Consider the following 22528-nt stretch of genomic DNA (forward strand, 5'->3'; position numbering starts at 1 on the left):
TCCCTTGTTTCCAAAGTTCTCATTCTCAACATGATTTTAATTGTTTAATGATGTTCTCTTGTGAATAAGAATTTACAGAACTTTATAAAAATTCATTTGAATAGAGCAAGCATGGCAAGATGATATTCACGAGTGCAACGTGTCAGTTCCATTAAGTCCTTGGAATGTGTTGTTTTAATCCCTGGTAGCTCTTCTAACAATTTTATGACCTTTGAAGTAAAATAGTGGAAGTAGTTCGCTATAAGTATACATATTGAATGTTTAGCATGAGCACTCACCTTATTGCACTGTTCATCAAATACTTCAACTTGTTGTTGGTACAGTACAGCTCTCCTTTCAATTTGTTCCGTGGTTTTTGCTTGTTTTACGTCATGTTTCGCCAGATCCATTGCAGATTTTGCTCTTGAAAGATACAAATTTCGAGTACCGTACTTGGTTTCAGTACCCTCCAAAATTACGGTAGAAACTCTAAGCTTGTGTGGATGGTAGTGACACTTTCGGCGAAGGGAAACGCGAAGATTTTCGATGCTACTCTTATTCTACTACTATGTAGGGTTCAAATGTAGTTTGTAAATACAACAATGTAAACGCGAAGCATCTCCTAGAAGTCCAAAGAAAGAATAGTTAAGTAGCACCAGGATGATCACTTTGTTCCACGTAGCAAACTTTCGAACTCCTACGAGTTATGGAATTAACACCTGGAAATCAGTCTTTAGTCAGTCGTTCTGGAGTTTAAAAAACATTCTCTATTAATTTCACCACTAAGCCACTTTATGCTCTTTCATTTCGTCATCTCTAGGTGTAATTGCCTGTTTCGCTCGTTAAACTAATGCTCTTGCTTTTTCTGAGAATGTTTCGTGCTTCGCTTGTGGCGTTTGGAAAGTGCTTTTTCAACTTCTCCTTTGGTTTCGCCAAGTGAAGTTTGGACTAGCCAAGTGTCATTAATACGTGTAGTGCTTCTGCTTTGTTATTCGAGCTAAAACTGGCGTCATTTACGGTCGTTATCGGGCACAAGTTGCTTCAGCTCGTCTTTTTTTCTGTCATATTCTACATTTAGTTTCATCACTTGTTGTTTCCGTTTCAATTCGACATATTTACAGTCGCGCAAACTTTCGTGATACAGAAATTCTGCAAATGCAGAAAAAGTTCGTGAAGGACGCACTGATTAAAATTCTGGCGACTCTCAACAAGCGCTTTATATTCGAGTGAGTCGAAACGGCGTAGGTGACGAATGCATGCACGTTTTTTAATCTAAAATATTTTTTTTTTCAGAAAAGATTTACTAATATTCGTCCTTGAAACAGAACACTGTATTCACCTGATAGTCGCGTTTGCATTTTGCCGCATTTTCCAGGATATTGCAGATTTTTGCTATAGGTCCTACTTTGTCTTGTGAGAGAAACTCCTAGAATTATTATCCTCCAAACCTCGAAGTTGTGCTACAAAACATTGCAAATATGATAATATCTAATATCTTTTGAAGATTCTGACTTGGAAAGCTTCGAGAGCTTTTTTCATTTTATCAAATGGATCCTCGTTGGGTGGGCACTCAACGCGCTGAAATTGTCAGGTTTTTGCCGATGATCTAAGCGAAAACCGGAAAAATCGACAAATTCCATGTTCTCACGCCAGTTGCTAGTATATTAGGGTCGGGTTGATTGACTGCTTCCAAGAGATCAACGAGTTTTAAGACAGAATTGTGATAAGAGTCGTATTTTTGCATGTCCTGAAAGTTACAACCACGAGTTATGGTCTCTGTCGAACGTGCTCTAGAGGTGGACACCAATACTCTCTCTGCTCTCGCTGATCGATAAGAACCACAATGCTGATGGGCCACTAGCAACTTTTTTTTTCTTTGATTGATTGATACTTTCCTCCTCCTTTTCTCTTTCCTTTCGTTCTTTTTCCGTGTAATTGTGCACAGCGTGTGGATAGGACATAGTCATAATCGTAGTATATATCCTGTTCGTACACAATTACACGATAAAAAGGACGAGACATTATCGAGAACTAGGAGGAAAAAAATGTTCTCAGCCTTTGTTCAGAGGCTGAACGGCGCTGTCCTACTATCGATCAGATCATCAATCGGCGGCTGCAACATCCATTCGATGATCTCGAAATTTTCTCACCAATATGTCGTACTATGCGGGAAATACTTGTAGCGGTTGTCTCAGTGTTATCGTGTTTTGTTATCGGCATCGGACTTTCTAATGGGTTTCGCTTTTTCCGTTCACGTCTGAGGGAATGTTGGTTTTAGATCAATAATTTTGTGTAGCGTAACATCCGTATCGTCGTATTTCTGTCATCTGCCACAACGCAAGTTCATTCTTCGCTTTACATACGCTTCTCTTTCCTCCCTCTCCCATTCGATAAGCTATAGCGTTTACACAGTTAAACAGATCTTTCGCTGGCTAAATAACTAGTCTACATGAGAGCGGCACGGGAGTCTCACGTTAGTTTGCAAGACACTGCCTGCGGTTCCGTTAGCGTCTCGACGTAAGTGGCGAAAAAGAGGGGAACCCAGTTACCTTCATTTCGTCAAGTAACTACTACTTTAATATTCATTAACCTAAACACCCTCAATCAGAGAGCACTTAAAATTCCGGAGTTGACATCACTACAAATTTTTATAGCAGAAGAGGGCCATATCGTGTAATTGGATTTTGGAAGTAGATGACCACGTTAGGACCATCCTGGCATGATTGGCACTTCCACCAATTGAAACGAAAGTGAATTGTTCACTTTGGAGACAGTTCCGCAAAATGTTCAATGGTGTAGTAGTTCACAGGATAAAAACCATGGTTTGGATGTATCTTCACTTCATCCCTTTAGAATGTGGTCAATGAGATGTCTTAAACTGTAAATTTTCTTCTTCTTAACCTTTGCCAAGCTTAAAATCTTCTCCAACGTTTGGAATAGCTCAGTAGCTTTGCTCAGTTTAGAGCCATCGAATAGTTAAGTACTTTTTTCACAGATTTCATTACCCTCTAATTTCCACGTAAGAATCCAGTTTGCAGCAAAACCTCACAGCATTGAATTCTCGCGTCATTTGAGTTTCTTCGATGTTGCCAACTTTCTCTTGGATTTTGAATAAGAATTTTCGACGAAAACTGAAACCTAAAATGGACAAAGGTAGTGTTTTAAAGTATTTGAGCCACGCTTTCTAGACAGTTAACATTACCAACCTTTTCCACCTTCACTCATTTTGTGTTGGTGACTGATTGATAAAATGTACTAGGAGAGAATGAGTGTCCTTTTGATCATGAGTTGTTGTTATGATTTTATACTAAAGCAACACAACTACCACTATCAAAAGCAAATAATACTGTTATTGCGATCAGTTCGGAGATGAGAGTTTGTTCTACGATCGAGCGCTTTGGGTTGTGGAGAGATACTGCGCCCTGTAATCAATGACCAATCAATCCCAACCTGAGACTGCAAGAATGATTGAGGACAATATGACGATAAAATTATCAAGAACAGGCAATTTCCAACAGTGTGGATGCTAGAAGCAATTGGTGAGAGTACTCGTATGTTTTGAAACGAGCTTGGACCTAGGAATATTTTTGCGTATAAATAAATATCGCTGTACTATAAATAAATGAGTCGCCCATCATAAAATACGGGGCGATCGAAGGGTTGTGTGTTGTTTGTTCTCGTTCTACATCTTAGTAGACCTACGGCTGAAGCAAAACTTGTGTCGGGAACATGCATCGCTTCCTTGGTGAAATTCCACACTGGCCTTTTCCCACAGAGCGCAACAAGCTGCTTGGAGCTATTTCCTTCCTGCTTTCCATAGTTATTCCTTCTTTTTTTCGTATGAAAGTTTGTGAATTGGATTAAGTGGTCCTATAATGTCATCCATTAGTTTCGTAGTTTGTTGAGCTTGTGAGGTTCCTCTAAGATTTCAGTTTGTTGTTTGTAAAGATGGAATATCTACACTTTATTCGTGTAATTGTGCAGGATTACCATTTCTCCGAATCGGAGTCATAGTAATGTCTTTAAATCCATCCTATATTAAAAATAGTCATCACATTTACACAAGAAGTAAGACAGCAGTGCGGCTTCTACTGCGGAATTGAAGTCTTGAAGAAGATGTCCTAGCATCAGGACAAACTACTAAACTAGCGAAAAGAGAGTTTTCTTAACACTATTGCTTTGAGAATTGGTAATCGTGCATAGTATTGTGTAAAAAAATCAACAGAAATTAATCTCTATAAACTAAGACCTTGGAGGAGTTCTGACAAAAGGAAAAAATGAAGGAAAAGTACCTTGCTGAAACTACGTAATTCTATTCATAAACTATCATACGGTAGAGATCGAAAAACAAGGAGAGCTCCGAGCAGCTCGTCGCACTATGTGGATGGGACAGTGGGCCTCTTCACCGAGAAAACAATTCTTCACTTTAAAGGCATCACTCTACGAATCTGAGGTGGTATGGATTTCAGGTGGAGTATTCGTATACGAGATCGTAGATCATGGAGAGGAGGGTGATTCCGTCCATTTCTTCCTAATTGTCGTAAAAAACGGCCCGGAAGATACGGCTGCGGGCGTTCTGGCGCACTATTTTCCACAAGGAGTTCGACTGGAGGGCGCCAGCCTTGTGGGGCACCGAATCTTCCGGAACGTTTTTTACGGCAATTAGGAAGAAATGGACGGAGTCACCCTCCTCTCCATAATCTACTATCCCTTATAAGAATACTCCATCTGAAATCTGCACCACCTCAGATTCGTGGGGTGATGCCTTTAACAAGCACGTTTTGCCACAGTTTTACATTGCTCACTTTATTTGGAAGGATCGTGATTAACGTCACCGTGCCCCTACCTCTGTAGAACATGGTTTCGCTGTCGCCGAAACTGTTTCGGTCCGAAATCCTCAGCGGGGTTTGTACCAATCCCCGCTTACGTTGATCGCTGGGGCGATAAACTATGCTGCGGTAGTGCTGAGATTGATGGCGGCATACCACGAACTGGATGGTGTTGGAATCCCTTCACGAATTTAGGGTCCTCTCGCACCTTCCCTCATACAACCTTTACAGTGCCTTAGATTTGAGCAAAAATAGGCGGCGCGTATGCTTGCCCTCGCAGTCGGGGGTGGGAAGAAATTGCTCCAAGTCGTGATATGTTGCCTTTAGTGAGAAAGATTTTAATTATGGCTACACGAAACGCATTCAAGTCTAATTAAACGAAAAAAGGAAGGAAAATATCAAAACGAAGAGGAAACATTTGCGCATGGTACCTCTAACCATAGAAGATGAAGAAAGAAGTACAGGGTGTCCGTGAATCATGGTGCACTTTTGACCGGTCACAGGAAAAGGAACAAAACAAGATAGAAATGTGAAACCGAATGCAAGGAAATCACTCTAAGTTTCCAAGCACAAGCGCCAACATTGTTCGCGAGTATCTGGATTCAACATTATCCCATCGGTGGATAGACAGGCCAACACGATTCCCGAATCTGACGCCATTGGAATTTTACTTGTAGGGTTGTGTGGAACAAAATATGTACGGTGAACGTATCAATCATTTGAAACAGAGAATCAGAGATGTTATTCACTCTGTTGCAAGAACCGCCCTTACCTGTGTATGGGAGGAACTTGAGTATCGCTTAGATGTGTGTAGGGCAACAAATGGAGGCGAAATCGAAAAGCACTGTACAAGTAAATATAAAGTCGCTGGCATTAATCAATCCCGCTTGGGATGCGCCACCACGTTCACTTCAATTCAGAATCGTTTGAGGTTCACGAACATGTAACTAGCCTATTTAATGACTTGCTGTGGCCAGCCGTTGTGTACGGTCAGTGTTTTTATCCTCCCAGACAAATCTGGTACCAATTTATCGAGAGGGATGAAAGGCTTGGTGAGCACTAGGACAGATTCGACCCTCCAATCGATCGTATAGGCAGCGTATCCTCTAACCAACTGCGCTACAACCGCCCTAAAATCCATTGTATAGGTGAGAAACCTGAAAAGCTCTTCATTTATTTGGTGACGACTTCACATTTCTATCTTGTTTCGTTGCTTTCCTGTGATCGCTCCAATGTGAACTATGATTTTACGGACGCCCTGCACTACTTCCTGATTTTGAAGTAGATGCTTTTTTTAGAACAACTTGTCCTTTGGGGTGTTCGTTCGGAAGTCGCAAAATTACTTTAGCACTTTTCTCGAGTACCAAGGAATCTGATCAGACTCTAACCTCAAAAATAATTAGTCTGAACGCTGTATTTGGCCAAGTGCTTCTCAACCGAAGCGTCTGGGATTGGTTAACGGGCATGCAACAATAGCATATAAAGTTGATATTCCCAATTTACGACCGGGCTCAGATTACTCCTGCTACTGTTGTCACTTTCTGTGGCTTTAGGTGGCCTTTCTTTCCAAACTACACCAAATTGACACCGCCGTAACAAATATGTGGTTTTCCAAAAGTTGATACTTTATCGCATCTAAGTTACATTACATATGGCACATATTACGGTCGTGAGCACAAGGAACAACGAGTCCAAATGCCGACGAAGAGGAAAAATTGAGGAGTTACAGTATACACTCATTGATCGATGGGTATTAGAACATGAAAGGTACAACAATTATGCTCTCGAAACATAGAAAAGAATGGAGTTGAACCCCTACTAATTGAGTATTCGAGAAAAAGAAGCAGAGAACCAAACTTGAGCAAGAAAAAAAGATCTGATCGTCTGCGTTGCTGTGTATGTGAGAATCGGAACCGGAGTTTCTTATCTTTGAAATGGGTTACCTCAGCAAAGCTGACGACACTACAGTTGTCAACACACCATTAAATATAACTTGAGATGAGATGGAACCTTGAGTTCAGGAGCTCTATGGACATCCGTGATAGTCCACGAAATCCTCGTCAATTTTCTGCTAGATCCTGCCAGAATGATGAGTACTCAGATTACTTCAAAAATTCGAAAGAGGTGGTTACCCCAGCAATTGCGAAGACGACGCAAATTCATAGGACAAATAGGAATTCATGGGAAATTTATTCCCGGAAGATCATGAAATTAGCGTAATTTGCAGCAGTGGCTCTTAAGTAGTACACCTTGCAATTACCGTGGTGCTGTCAAATATAAAGAAATGCAAAAGAAATGTAGTGAATTATAAGATATGTCGGATATGCAATATGTACAAGCAGTGGACTAGAAGAAATATGAAATTTCTTGGAAATTTCCTGAAATCGAGTGTTTCAAACTGAAGATTGATGATAGGTAGGGAATGATTGCACCGTATATTCAACTGGTGTGCTTTGAGTGTAGCCGGTTGGTCCCTGAAAATGTGGAAAAATGAGTCTTCGAGAAGCACTGTGAAACGTAGATTTTCCCTCCCACTAACTGAATGGGAATGATCAGGGGATTTTGGGCTACAAGAGCTTTTTTAAACTTTCCTCTGAAATATATTTTAGTCCTTAATCGTTGTTGGTGCTAATTTTTTATTTTACACGGCTCGGTCAGCTAAATGTTCGTCGTAATAAAATTCACCCAACATTTGATCGATTGCGTGCAACTGCATTTCTGTGCTATCATCGCAACTTGTAACTGTAACCTATATAAGAAATAATGGATTTAAGTTAATTAGTTTGTTATTTTATTACCCCCATTCTGAACAAGGTTCCAAAGTAACCTACATCTGGTCATTGTTTTTAATCGAAAGAATCCTAAGCCGAGGTTTGATGATGCCACATGGTCTACATTTGTTAGAATAGGATGAGAAATAAATTTGTAGCGGTAGAGCTCAAAATTTTCCAACAGTCGAGACATTATTCTCCTAACTGCTTATCAAGATGTAGCATCTGTGTGTGCACCTCATGCACGGAGCATGCACTATTCTTGTAACGTCTTTGCTTGCAATTTCTTGTCGAGAAAGCGAAGAAAATTGTGGCTGTCTCTGTTCGGGGAAAATCTCACTTGCTCAATACTTGTGAATCTCACCAAAATTGAGTGGTATCTGCTGAATGTGCTGTATTCAATAGAGAAACCAGAAAAGTACTGAATTTTTTTCGAAATAACATCAGATAGGTTACGATGATACCTGTGTGTAAATGACGTCAGGTTGAAGTGGTCGATATTGGCTGGAGGGCCCGAACTCTTCAACTCGTGTCGGCGTCACAAGTGGTGCCTAAAGTGGGTGACCACTCAATAGTCATGTGTATTTCTACTACGGTAGACTCGCAGTAGCTTTAACTTTTCACTCACTTGTGAGGAGTACTGAGGGGCTGGTGCTATATGCGTCGGTGATTGAGCTGCTGATCCACGTGGTGCAAAACTGAATGGTAAATGTTAAGTGACGTACATCTACGAAATTACATCTACGGCACACGTACTCATAGCTCTGAACTGCTGTAGGTGTTGTAAGTACAGCTGTTGTAGTCGGCGCTGCTCGGTATGGAGCGCTGCTGTAGGATGGCGCTTGTGTCGGCCATGCTGTGGTGGAATTTCGGCCCGAGTGTAGACGCTTCTTTTCGTCATCTCGCATCTGAAAAGTGAAATCTTCATCTGAAAAATCGTTGGAAATTAAAAGAAATGCGTTCTGGAATTGTGTAGATTTCATACTTTCAAATAAGTTGTATACGATTTCCTCTGGAGTGTGCTACTGTGTTGAAATCCTGGCAGAAGATAGCATTGGTAGAGATGTAATTAATTATTTTCTGTGTAACGTAATTTCCCGCGTCAATTGCCCTAGATTTACTTCCATTTAAAAAAAAGTATGCAAATAGGATGAGAGATAAATTTGTATCGGAACTCAATAGTTTTTAAAAATCAAGACTTTTTCTACGAACTTAAACTCGAACGAAAACAAGATTTCCCATGACCAATAAAATACAGTAATTTCTAAAGTTTTCAGGGAATTAAAGGTTTCATTTCCATTCTGATGTGAAGAAACGAAGTCAGCAGTATACAGTACATAGCGATAAAAAGTCATTAAAAATCTGCGACATTGCATTGTGAAGAATTGAAGTCGATGGTACACGAAACAAAGGGACTCCTCCTACCTCCCTTCGAAAAAAAGACCATTTGCGCGCTAGAAGTTCGTGGATAGTTTGAAATTAGTGACAAACACTGATTGTTCAGCTAAACTTGTTTTTAGTCCAGCACAATCCGCATAAATCCCTAACAATATATACAACATGCCTGTCTCAAAGTCCGGCTAACGCCTGACTTTCACACTTCTTATGGCTTTCGCTTCGCTCGTCTTCAGTGGTCAATAGAAATTTAATAAAAGTAAATAAATAATAAATAATAATAAGGAAAAACATGCAACGGAACTAAACCTATTTTTTTTATAACAGCGATTCTCGTCGTTCTTTTCGTAAATACAAATATAAATAATTAAATACGATGAACAAAGGCGTTAACAGCAAAAATGTGTTATACGTTTAAAGGCATCACCCCACGAATCTGAGGTGGTGCAGATTTCAGGTGGAGTATTCGTATACGGGTTGGGAGACTATGAAGATGGGGGTGATTCCGTCCATTTCTTTCTAATTGCCATAAAAAATGGCCTGGAAGAGGCGGCGCCGCACAAGACTGGCGCGCTCCAATCGAACTCGTTGTAGAAAATAGTGCGCCAGAACGAACGAAGCCTTTATCTTCCAGGCGGGTTTTTGCGGCAATTAGGAAGAAATGGACGGAATCACCCCCTCTCCGTAGTCTCCCATCCCGTATACGAATACTCCACCTGAAATCCGTATCACCTCAGATTCGTGGGGTGATGCCTTTAATCTACACAACTTTTTTTCACATCAACATGAAAAACCAAAGCACTGGTAACTTTGTAATCCTCAAGAAAAGAACCAAAAATACGTGCAAGTGTTAAAAAATAAACCACATTCAGAAAAGATCACTAAGGAAATGCAAAAATACTGAAAAAGATGAAAACATTGGAAAAGAAGTAAAGCGAAGATATTTAATGCTAGGATTAAACATGTAACAAACTATCGCGTTTGATTTCTTAAAGTTCTTGAACACCACATGTTTTCTCTGCAACGAAATTTAAAGACGTAATTGTTGTCTTTGAATGCGTTACACTAACTTTCGGGAAATAGTCGTCATGAAGGACTATAGCGGGACAAAGATCATACTCACAATCTCCTAGCCAATTGGGATTTAAGATGATGAAGATTCCAGATGATGTGAATTTCTCACTTCATACCATTCCCTCATTGTTTTCTACTCGGACGCAATTTTTGGAGAACTTTTAAGGAACCAAGACGCTGTAATTCATACATGCTACCATTGAAATCCATTCAACAGCTAATCTACTATCATTGGGTGGTGCCAATCGAGTCTTCTGGGATTCTTTAATTTTACAGTCGGATGCAAATCCATGGTAAAATCCCAATCTATTTCAGATTCTGATATTGATTTTAGATTATTTCTGATATTGATTTTACCACATCCACTCTTCAACTCCAAACAATGCACCAGCATAGTTCTAATGGATAAGGTGAGTAAATATATAATTAAAGACATCCAAAACCCATTCGGACGAATCGCAGGCGGGGGTTGCGCATTGGAACAGAAGCCGTCGTAAGAAACAGCGTGCCGCGGTCGTCCGTTTACTTTGATGCAAAGAGGTGAACGGAACCACCCTCTTCTCCACAATCTACGACCCCGCATAGGCATTACCCGGCTGAAACCCGTACCACCTCAGATTCGTGAGGTGATGCCTTTAAGGGAGAAATGATGAACTACTCGGCCTTACTAAGTCTTTGTGCGGTGTTGCAACGTGTTGAGGCAGAAATGTTTGAAAATCCAAATGAAACTATTTATTTTACAACTCTCTGTTGTTAAAAGTGGCTTCTTTTAAGTAATACATTGGGAGACAACCGGTTTGTTTATCGGATTACAATAACTAGTCTACAAAATGCTCCTTCACTCGGTGTTTCAACATATTTCTTTACTCCGCTTCGTTTTCTAAGCGTTTTTTTTTTCAAGCTGGCTTAATAAAGTTGATAATCCCTGATGTCGCAGCAAGAACCCCTCGTTGGGAAACATTGTTAACGACAGAGATAGGAGCAAGACCCGCTGGGAAGATTTCGGAGACTGCAGCGATTCTAGGGGTTTCTAGGCTCTTCTGAAAATTTCCTGCGTCATGCTATTTTGGTGTGAATGTTATCGCTAGTAAAATAATTACCAATTCCGTTGATTTGCCCTAGTTCACGTGTAGGGATTCGATTGATTCGCAGGAACTCGTTCTCTGGCAGCAAATAATGCATTGGATTAAAGCTTGACAGCAGGGAACATCATCGGGTTGAGCCCTCGTCCAGCCACCATCGCCTCACGTTTGGCTGAGCGGTGTGTCGTCGTGTTTGGCTGCTAAGCAAATATGGCTCCCCTCCTGTCTTCTTTTCCCGCCAGCGAATACTATACGACCGCTTGCGACATCGATTACGTACGTTCCACAATTGGAACGCGAGCAATTCGATAAGTAAACACAAGCATTTCACATTGGAAAACAATTTCATCGCGATAAAAACTGTCTACCAAGTGATTCGCATTAAATATTGATCGAGAACTATATTCGGAAAACAAATCACCATCGGGTCATGTGAATAGAACGCGCAAATATTTTCGTACTTAGCTTGAACAGACCTGTTCAGTTGAAGAATGCAAACAAAACGCCTTTTTCCTCGACGATAAACGAACTAGTCATGCATGTTGTCTCACAGCGGAAAATTCGTACAAATATTTCAAAGAAACTTACATTATTCACACAGACGAAATAGATTCCGCCTACTACAAGCGCTAATAACAGAACACCACCGAGTAGAATGGCAAAAATCACCGCGACCTGAAAACCAGCATGGTAGTCATTCATGGCAGGAGGGGAGTGCTGGATATTTGATCCTGCACGTGGAAGACGATAGGTTCGCAGAAAATCGATAGCCTTGCACCAAAATTTTCCAAAAGCATACCTGGTAATTATATTGGTTTGCATATGACATCCCGTATGGAACCGCTGAAATTACAGGATTTCAAAGGGCTCGTGCTGAACACAACGCAATCGGTGCAATAACGGCAATGGGAAACAAAACGAAGTGAGAAACGTTCTAAGTCCACGAAAATTCGTACGCTCATAATGATGGAGATTTTTTGAGAAAATTCAGAAATGTTCATCATTTAAGAGCGTACGAAATGTTCTGGGACTGATAAATCTGAGCAGTCCCACATACGTGCTTTATTGAAACAGAAGCGGAAAATTAAAATTTTCAGTATAATCTACTTTTTAACACATCTAGCATAGCCGTTTTACAATCTTATCTTTATTCCTCATGATTCTATCACCTTCCATTTGCACACCTCTATTTTATTCCACTATTCTATGTAATATTTTCTTCGGTAAACGATTGAACGAATTGTAATATTACCAAATAGCTCAGTCATTTTCCTCCTCGAACCAAGTCAATTACATTTCTATGTTAGTTTAGTTTTAGACCTTAGAAGATCGATGAGTACATCCTACCAGGTAAATGCATATAAAACTCATCTAGAAGTTGTTCTTGGTGGTGAAACGAATAAAAAAGTCGATTATTTTTAAAAAGAACTCCATATTAGTAAGGATGAAAGGATTGTGATCGCTTCTTGTAGATATACAAGCTCTATGTAACATTGAAGCGGAGCTAAATTCATTTAAAAGATACATAGAAGAGCTGAAATGGAGTCATTCGTAGAGATGGACTCTTTCGAATACCGGAGTGCTATTAAGTTTTCCTTGCCTTCTCCGTTTCACTTGTTTGATGTTGCAGTGATTTCCTACGAGAATTGGTAGATTTTTTGTTGATCTCTCCTTAAAATTAGAACAGTTCTTCAGTTAGCTGGTGTAAATTACGGTATATCACAAACTAACCCACTTAACAATATTCGTGCTGCCGTTGTTTTTTTTTTCACTTTCCGAAAACTTAGACGTTCCTTGTTCCGAATTCGAAAAGCCACTACTACTAAAATTTAGTGCACGCCCTCTGTCCATATAAATAGTCTATACTGATGAAGTTGATTATGGCCATGTTTTTGGCTTCAGCTAAAAAAGGAATTTCCTTGCAAAATCTGCGCGATATCACTTTCCTGGCTGTCGCTCAAATTTCCAAACACAGACGAAAAAATTCGAAAGAAAAATGAAGCGAACTACGAAAATCGGATTAACTGAAGTATGAGGCTTTTAAATTAGCCAATACCAGAAAAACTTAGCGATGAAAATCGCACGAAATTATTCTTAGAGAATCAATTCAGCAGAAAAAGATTAATTCGAAGTGATTTTGAAAACTGATGTTTACATGAGAGATAAAGAACGCTTTTATAGAAGTACGGAAGGAGTACCGGTATGGAAAAAGAGTTACGTATAGTATATAAATGAACAAATAAATATCTGTGTTGTCTTCTTTAAAACATTGAAGATAGAAGAAACATTGAAGATTTTTTGTTAATAAAGTTCAATAAACTCTTTTTGGTTAGCTTTGCTCTTCTCTACTGTTGCAATTACGTGAGTAGTTGTTGGTTGCAGTGAAAAGAAACCAGCCGCTGAAATGAAATCTTCATTTTTATTCAGAATAAAAAACAGCACTGCTCCAATTCCTGATAAAATTTCGTCGTTGAATTCAAAAACGGGAATTAAAAACAAATCCTTTCAGCAATAAAAAATCTTAATTTTTGTTATTGAAGTAAGGCTTCGCAAGATGTACACTTGCATCCGAAAAAAGACAGGTGAGAAACAAAGGAAAATTGATATCCAAAAACTAATCATGTATGTTAACCAAACAGAAGACGATCACGAGTAAAAAAGGTTACTAGACAGACTTAGAATCTTTTGTTGGCAGACAAACCTGGTATGTTACTAGTAGTTTTTACTATTATTTACTATAGTCTTTATTATTATAAAGTTTTATTATTGGAGGTTCAATAAAGTGCATTATTACTTAAAAGAAGTATTTAAACGCAACATTTTTTGTCCTTGAAAGGAGTATCGGTTTCACGGAAAAACACAAAACACGAAAAAAATTCACAAAATTTGTCAAATGAAACACATAGTTTATTTTAATCAGCATTAAAATAGCTTAACTGGATTAGAACAGCGACAACAGCTTTTTTGCTTGGTGCAGACTAGCTATACTGCTAAAGTACACTCTCTACCAAGGCGAATGAAAGCAGGAAAATGCCGTCCAAACAGAAAAAGGCAGTCGAACCAATATATCTGCTAGATATGATAAGAAGATTTCCATCGATTCCACAATAAGCGATGTTTGAACAGCTCGAAATATGTCTGCCTTCTCTCCAAAAAAACGAATAAGTAGTTTTTAGGACATGGAAATAAAGTTTAAGCACTAGAAGGATGAGTAGAATACCTTGGTATAGTGAGATATGTGTGGGGGAGGGAATGAAGGAGGAGTATTAAATATAACAAGATATGCGGAACAAATCTGGCACAGAAAGTGAACTCTGCAATTAATACATCGCTTTTTTGTGGCCTAACAAGAAAATGCAGCAAGAGGACGTGGAACAAGAAAGTTAGAGGAAATCCCAACCATGGAAAAATCACTGGGGGAAATTTTCAAATGAGAACAGTACACATATAAGTAGAAATTATCGAAGAATAGGGCGAAGTAAAACTGGTATCAACAGGAACACTTAGAGAAAACATAAGTTTCTTAGCCGTTTTGTGTCTATTTGGTAGGAATTACTCAAGCAATCTACCGCTCCATCTTTGAGAATATTATGGGAACAGAAAGAAATCTTGAAGTGATGTTACTTCATTGTTGTTGTTCTACCTGGAAATGCTTAGTTCGGCTAAAAATTTTGTGTGTTTTACGGAATTTTTGCAGTTAGTACCTAGTGAAGTCAAAGTAGATACTGAAGTAAAAGTAAATCTTAAATAGTAAATAAACGAACAGAAAGTATATCAGTGCCATGATTGCACGAGCAGGCTGCAGTCACGTGAGAACGATGGAGCCTAGTCAAATTCGCGGGCGTTTAGCTTTGTTGATTTTTCGGGGGCTTTTTTTTTGCCACGGCAGGCTCAGATTGTGACCAGCCATGTAATATAGCCAATATTCATTTACTGAGAAATAACAGCAGCGTACAAGAGAGGAAACAGAAAAGAGAAAGGAAGAGGAGGAGGAGGAGGAGGAGACGTGCTGAACGACAACTCAAACACAGACACGCGCAACACACAAACACAGACAGCACTCGCGCAGCAAACAATGCTCCAGGTGGCTGGAGCGGAACTCTGCATTAGAAGGAAAATTCAGTCGCGAGCGATCAAATTCCTGTAGAAACGAGCAACATCTACGACGAAAACAAGTGTGGCAAGCCATGGTGGCCGAGTTTTCGTCTGAAAACGCGATAGCAACCAACACAGCTGATAAGATGGCTACAACAATGAGTAGTCGTACGTAATGTACTCGAAAGGAAAAGTAGAGCAGTGGCTACGTCAAAGACCCAAAGAAGTTAGTTGTAGCTTAAATTTTTGAAGATATGATGGACCGGTGGTTATTCTGCAAAGAAATGCTAAACATAAACCATTATTGCACAATATATTCGTTCTTAATCTTATCATCTGGCCCTTATTTCCTTTATGATTGCGTGCACATGATAGACTATCGCAGAATTGCCCACATTGGCGGAATATTGGATTGCCCAGGACCTTCTTGCCCTCGCTTCGAGGTAAGTGGTCCTCACACAGCAAGCAGAGCACAATCACCCTAGTCTAGGTATTCTGACGTTCAAATGTTGTCGCAATAGTTTAACTCCACATTCTTTTTCGATGTGCCACTTCTGCGATTTATGGAGGAGGTTTATAGGAAACAAACAAGTAGGGAATTCAGTACGCTTGGTCTAGGTGTCCAAGTTAGGCAGTTCTAGGTGCAGACTCTATATTTATGTCTCTACTCTATTCCTTCTATTTCGTTAAAAACGTGACATTCCAGATTTCAACGGTGACGGGAATGAGAGTTATTCTGTAAGTTCCAAGCCGTTGTGCAACATCATTTATTTCCGGACAGAGGGGCCTTTCGTATCTTCGACCTCTTGGAAGAAAAAGACCTTATTTGGTGAGATTTCTATACTTCCTGTGGGTAATATCGACGCAAAATTCGCTCCTTCTCCCTTTTAAAATAAACACCCAAAATATTATGTACTATTAAGTGCATTGCTTTTAATTGACTCCGTAATTTCGACAACTCTCACCACTTTTCTTCCTATGTTTCTTCGTAACTGCATAGTTTTCTGCATCTCTATGAACAGAATAGCATTTAAGACGGTTGTGTGCATCTCGAACGACTGGAGTGTGGCTTCGTCGAGGTATCGTAGTATCTCCGGCATATCCACTGGACACGTAACGTCTCGAAGGCATTCGCGAAAAATCCGTCAGGACCCACTTTGCCGTTCCCCGAGAATTTCGATATTTTAATCATCACTGCTTCTTCGGCTGGTCGCTCTTAAACTGATGATTTAACCAAAGAAAACAACATTAATGTTCAATTTTTACATTTATGGATATACATTGCCGCGCGTACGTACCGTCGACGTGCTGTAACGAAGTGCGTTGCTGCGAAGGCTTGCACTGGCCTGGCCGCTCACTGGAATCCACATCGATGTGAAACAATCGCGAACTACAGCAAGAAAGTGTCAGCAAGGATCCCCAGCGATCCTAACCGCTTCGAGCGCAACCACTTGCGCAAATGCACCGTGCTTCGTGTCGTTTTGACCCCACTATGCCTTCGCACTCGGTTCATTGAACTAATTTGGACATTCTCGATTTCTAGAATGCATATTAGTCGGGAACCACAGTACTCGTCAGATAATGTGCAAAAGATACCGAAGTTCTATAGCTACTAACGTTATATTTCTTGGTATTTCCAGACCATGACCAACGTAGCGTAGAAAAGCACAAGAAAATAGGTTTCGCAGAAGGAAACGATGAAGCATAGTGCGACAAAATGTGCAAACTTTCCACAAGTTACAAGCACACTGTTAAGGTACTTAAGGTGGTTAAAGGCATCACTCCACGAATCTGAGGTGGTACGGATTTCAGGTGGAGTATCCGTACGGGATAGTAGATTATGGAGAGGGGTGATTCCGTCCATTTCTTCCTAACTGCCGTAAAAAATGTTCCGGAAGATACGGCTTCGCGCGTCCCAGCGCGGTATTTTCCACAAGGAGTTCGATTGGAGCGCGCCAGCCTTGAGCACTCGCGCATCTTCCGGACCGTTTTTTACGGCAATTAGGAAGAAATGGACGGAATCACCCCTCTCTCCATAATCTACAATCCCGTATACGAATACTCCACCTGAAATCCGCACCACCTCAGATTCGTGGGGTGATGCCTTTAAGCTTCTGAGAAAGATGATAACGTTGCTTTAGAGGCACCATATCACGAAATTGCCGATTTTGGGTTCCCTTTGAGATAGTGTAGAGTTCGGATTGTAGAGTACAATGCAAATCGGTGTGGGAGACCCCCCTGGGACGCGGCGCGTTAGGATGGCGCGCTATAAGGCTCATAAAAGTTTCCCACGCCGTTTTTTGGGACTACTAGAGGCACTTTAGGTTGTCCACGCTCACACTCGTAACCCACATGCCGTACTCTATATTGTCCCATAGAGATTCCAACATCGTCAATTTCACGATATGCTTCTTTCAAATTCACCAATTCCACGAAATAAATTATCCAACGAATAGATAAACTAAAATCTAATGCCCGAATTATAATTCAAAAAAGCGAAATTCGTTGCAAATTTAGATGCATAGCACCATCAACATTCCATATCGGGACCTAATCGAACGGTTGAAATCAGCTTAGCGCCTACGTCCAGTCTGAAAGGGCTCACTTGAAACCGAAAATTAAGAATAATCATGCTATGCCCCACTTTTGGTAATTTTGCAAACTATCTTTGCTTGAGCGCTCTCTTTTTCCTGTGTCTTCTTCGCTTTCTTTCAAACCTATTGAGGATAGACCTAATTTTGTGGAATTTTTTTTTTTATCAATTTCAATGTAGTTTAGAAAGAACATCTTAGACGCGCATGAATTCTATCTCACTTCGTTCAGATTTCACTATTGTATTTGTTCTTAAGGTCCAGCTACACAACATCATAGCATGCCTTCATATTACTTGCTTTAATTTTGATCTAGATGGAGGCAGTATGTCAGTGAATCGGTTATTGGAAGTTCTTCGGCGAATGTAACGAAGCACACAAGCGACCACATACCATCGAGCGCGTGCAGCATCAAAACACAGCACTAATGAAACTTTCACCGCTCTGAAACACTACAGAGCAGAAGGAGAGGCCTGCAAGGTCCCAACGGATCACTCGTGGCCTTCTGAGTTGGTTGTGCTGTGGCATGTGCTTGCGATCTCTCATATCAAGGCAAGGAAGAAGGTGTCACGTATGACAAGTTCTATCTACCTGAGGGTGCGTTATCTGTAGGATAAGAGGATAGGACAGAAGTAAAAGTAAGCGTATGCAAAGTGACAGCCCGCTTGGTACGCGCCAACGCGTCCAACTTCAATTCGAAGTCGTTTGAGCAGCGTGAACGCGTGTCTGAGGCTGTACAATGACCTGCGGGCAGGGTCAAGCGTATAATAGTCTTGACGCGATGCTCCAGCAGACTGCACGCATATGCCAATTTTTCTGCAATACCTTCAGAAATTCGTATAATCATGTTAGTATTTGCTTGCAAACATGCTTCTACTTGGTGCTTTTATACTCTGGAGGCGGTAAAGAGGGTCCCGGCGGCTTCTCCGAGAATGCCTCCGAGATATTTCGTGTTCAGTGGATATCTCGTTGAATACGCGAACATACCTCGACGAAGTCACACTCCAGTCGTTCATAGAGACGAAGACAACCTTCTTAGATGCTCTTCTGGACACAGAGACGCAATGAACTACACAATTATAAGGAAATATGTAAAGAGGAATGATCTGAGCTGTCGAAATCACAGAATAAATTAAAGAACAATGTAGTTAAAAGTACATATCATTTTGTATGATTTTGTAACAAGAGAACGGGAGCGAGTTTTGTCTCGATTTTACCCGCAGGAAGTCTAGAAATCTTATCAAATTAATTGTTTTCTTACAAGAGGTCAGAGATACGTAGGGTCCGGGAATAAAGGTGTAGGTGCAAAAAAGCTTGAGACTTACAGGATAACAATAAGCCTCAATCTCGCTACTTTTCAAAGCTAGAACGTTCCGTTTTTGACAAAAATTTTCATCTAAGTGATTGAAGCTAGATGCACCTTTCTCCCTTATTTTACGCAAAGGATTTCTCTTGCTTCTGTTACGGTTACAAATTTGAGATCACCTCACGTCACAAAACTCCAGGGGATGTCTCTCTTAGACTTTGCATTATCAGCTGCATGCCAATTATGCTAAACCTAACCTAAATTAATAAAACGCAGCTGCGTAAAAATAAGAATTTGAATCGACGTTGAGAAAGATAAATAAAAGCTGAAAAATAGCAACTGACGCTTAGTGACAGACCAATCAATCATGGAAAAACTGTACTCTCAAGAACTGTGCGAATTTATTTCCCAACTCATTGTATTACAGATAGGTCAGGTTAAAGTCTAACTCCAGACATAATTCCAGAGAATATCCTATCTTTCTTTGAAATTTTATCATCTGGATATTTTTGGCAACAACCTTCCAATTAAAGGCATCACCCCACGAATCTGAGGTGGTACGGATTTCAGGTGGAGTATTCTTATAAGGGATAGTGGATTACGGAGAGGAGGGTGATTCTGTCCATTTCTTCCTAATTGCCGTAAAAACGGCCTGAAAGATGCGCGAGTGCTCAAGGCTGTCGCGCTCCAGTCGAACTCCTTGTAGAAAAAAGTGTGCCAGAACGCCTGAAGCCGTATCTTCCGAGTCGTTTTTTACGGCAATTGGGAAGAAATGACGGAATCACTCTCCTCCCCATAATCTGTTATGCTGTATACACATACTCCACGTGAAATCCCAACCACCTCAGATTCGTGGAGTGATGCCTTAAAGGTTGTTCTTCTTTCCAGTTACTCAGAAAACAAATTCTGATGTACTATAAATGGTTACACATTTTAAATCGAATGAAATTCTTCTGCTTCAGTAACGATGTTTACATAATGGCAAAACTAGCAACTGAAGCGCTGCCAAAATGATGAGCCCTGACTGCTGGCATCGTACTTGTACTGGGAATGATACCTTTCCTAGCTTCTATATCACTTTGACGATTCTATACCTATGCACAGCCTCAGCACTACAAATAGGATACGATGGCTGTCCTATACTGCTAATTTTCCGACTCCCTCTCCCTCACATTTACAAAGTGGAGAGAGAAATTACGTGCCCGTGATAGTTGACTTTGTCAAAACTAATGCGAACGTGCATCAAGAATAGATACTCAAGAAACCTACGGTGCCATGGAAGCAAAATTATCCCAATTTTATCTTTCAACACGATTGCGCTCCAAACTCTTTTCTGACGAAGAATTTGGGGCCTACGAACAACCCGTATCTTAATCCACCACAATTTCCTGTTTAGGGGGTTATTTTACTTATTAGTTTTATTCTGTTCCTTCATCGAACTACAGGTCCGCCGCTCCATCGATTCGATGAATGAATGAAGCGACGTCTGCATCAAAGCTGATGGTGGTCACTTCGAAAATTCCTTGTAATTAAAATGTTTTGGTTCATTGTCTAATAAAAATATTTTTTTAATGTTTGTGGGCAGAAAATAAAGTTTGAACGTTTTTCATGGCACAAGTGAATTTTCGCCACCGTGTATTTTTCATTTCCGCAATATACTTTTCTTTCTTTCTAGACATTGAGGTAATGTCTGATAACCCAGCAAAGCATTGAACTGCTAAACTAAAATAGTTTTAGAATAAAATAGAAATGGATCCCTTTTTTCATCCTATCTTTATAGGGTTCCTAAAATTTCCACAGTATCTGTCATGTTTTATTAACTAACACTCACTGAGTACTACTTCTAACATGTATAACAGCAGTGAAATGGCAGAAGAATGTATATATTACAATGATTATACTGTGGAGGTACTGCAGTTCGGCAAGGCTGGCCGCAGAGTTCAGAGCCGCGCAGGCGCGTGGTTTGGCGGCTCTGTGGTTTTGATGGTTATTGATTATTCACAACAGTGCTTAATAACCACCAAAACCGCAGCGCCGCCAAACCGCGCTCCCGGGCAGCTCTGAACTCTGCGGGCAGCCTTAGGGGTTCGGCTGTGACAGCGCGATCGATCGATAGTTCGAAAGCACCCTAGTCCCAATCGAGCTCTTCATTCTTCCGGTTCGATAAATGGATGCCAGCCTTGTCTCTGGGATAAAACACTGACTTGATGCATCGAATTGTCTCCGCAAGTCATTGCATAGGTCAGTTACACGTTCGTAAACCTCAACGATTCCGAAGCGCAGTAGAACGAGTTGGGGTAACCTAAACGGATTGATACGCTACAGACTTCTTATCATCACTTTTTCATCATCATCCTATTTGTACATCATTCCTTATCATCTAACCGAACCTACAGTCTAGCTAGAACGACATGACTTGTGGTGCAATGTGGTGTAAGCGGTTATGCTCGAGACTACGCTATTGCACCACACGTCAATCGGGTTTTTTTCCGCCTGTCTTGTGGTTTTCGAAATTCTAGATGAAGTGGAGAAACTGACAGAAAAAAAGGAATTCATCGATTCATCGGGAAAAATTAGCGATACACGGGCACAGTTCAGGAAGAAAAGATGTAAATTGGGAATCGCGAGCATAGATCATGCCAAAATGAAAAAGAAAAACTCAACTTTTCAATAACAATAATTTATTGAGATTATATAGTCTGTCTAGTTATCTGGCTAGTTTTTTTTTTCGCAAAAAAAAGGGAAGAATTCAAAGATGTTGGAGGGAGCACCGATACTTTTCGAGATGTTAGCCGGTTTCCCGGAAGAGATACTGACCTCGAAAATCGATGCAAACGAATACAAAAGCCAAGATCAAGAATAGTTAGTAACATTCTCTTTGTATACGAATCTCCTGTGTATAAAAAAATATAATAATTGCATCGAGCCGTTTTCAACACAAATGGGAGTTTTGGGGCTGGAAGAAAGAAATTACATGCACGTGATATGCGGCCATAGTCGATTTCGTGAGAAACAGCACTTGAATTTTCGAGCTGGAACAGTGGGATGCCGCATTAAGACAACAATTATGTTCACATATTGCAAATTTATTCCCGATCAAACGAAGTCATGAAAAGTGAAGGAGAAAACGGAAAAGAGACGAAAGTAACGGGGCAAAAATTCGTCGGCAAAACATTTGCGCCAGTTTTTTCTCCAATACCCTCAAAGTATGACTTCTATGGATGGAAAGTGTAAAAAGGGAGACAGGAGGGAGGAAAGAGAGCGTTGTGCTGGTGGCAGTGATTCATCGCTCACTTGACTCATCGTGCACGTATTTCGAGCCAATCGACAACGTGATCATGACTCGCTTCGAATTGCGTCTTGAAGGGCTTGGAGAAGTTCCAAAATATTGAAACCTATCGAAAGT

At 40.4% G+C, this 22528-nt stretch overlaps 2 protein-coding genes across 2 annotated transcripts; both read right to left on the reverse strand.

The window, feature by feature from the left end:
• Window positions 1-92: 92 nt before the first annotated feature.
• RB195_008223 (uncharacterized protein) lies at window positions 93-3204 on the reverse strand (the record flags this gene model as incomplete). Its single annotated transcript, XM_064194629.1, has 8 exons — window positions 93-209; window positions 279-402; window positions 1163-1251; window positions 1319-1405; window positions 1492-1557; window positions 1628-1726; window positions 3029-3117; window positions 3186-3204. 8 exons carry the CDS (start codon window positions 3202-3204, stop codon window positions 93-95), a joined length of 690 nt encoding a protein of 229 aa, XP_064045774.1.
• Window positions 3205-7201: 3997 nt separating this feature from the next.
• Window positions 7202-11959, reverse strand: RB195_008224 (uncharacterized protein; the record flags this gene model as incomplete). The annotated part of the gene is made up of 6 exons (XM_064194630.1): window positions 7202-7282; window positions 8044-8130; window positions 8208-8277; window positions 8336-8487; window positions 11719-11805; window positions 11930-11959. The coding sequence occupies 6 exons, from the start codon at window positions 11957-11959 to the stop codon at window positions 7202-7204; spliced, it is 507 nt and encodes a 168-aa protein (XP_064045775.1).
• Window positions 11960-22528: the final 10569 nt, after the last annotated feature.

The sequence above is a fragment of the Necator americanus genome, chromosome III (assembly GCF_031761385.1).
Source record: "Necator americanus strain Aroian chromosome III, whole genome shotgun sequence".
Lineage (NCBI taxonomy): Eukaryota > Metazoa > Nematoda > Chromadorea > Rhabditida > Ancylostomatidae > Necator > Necator americanus.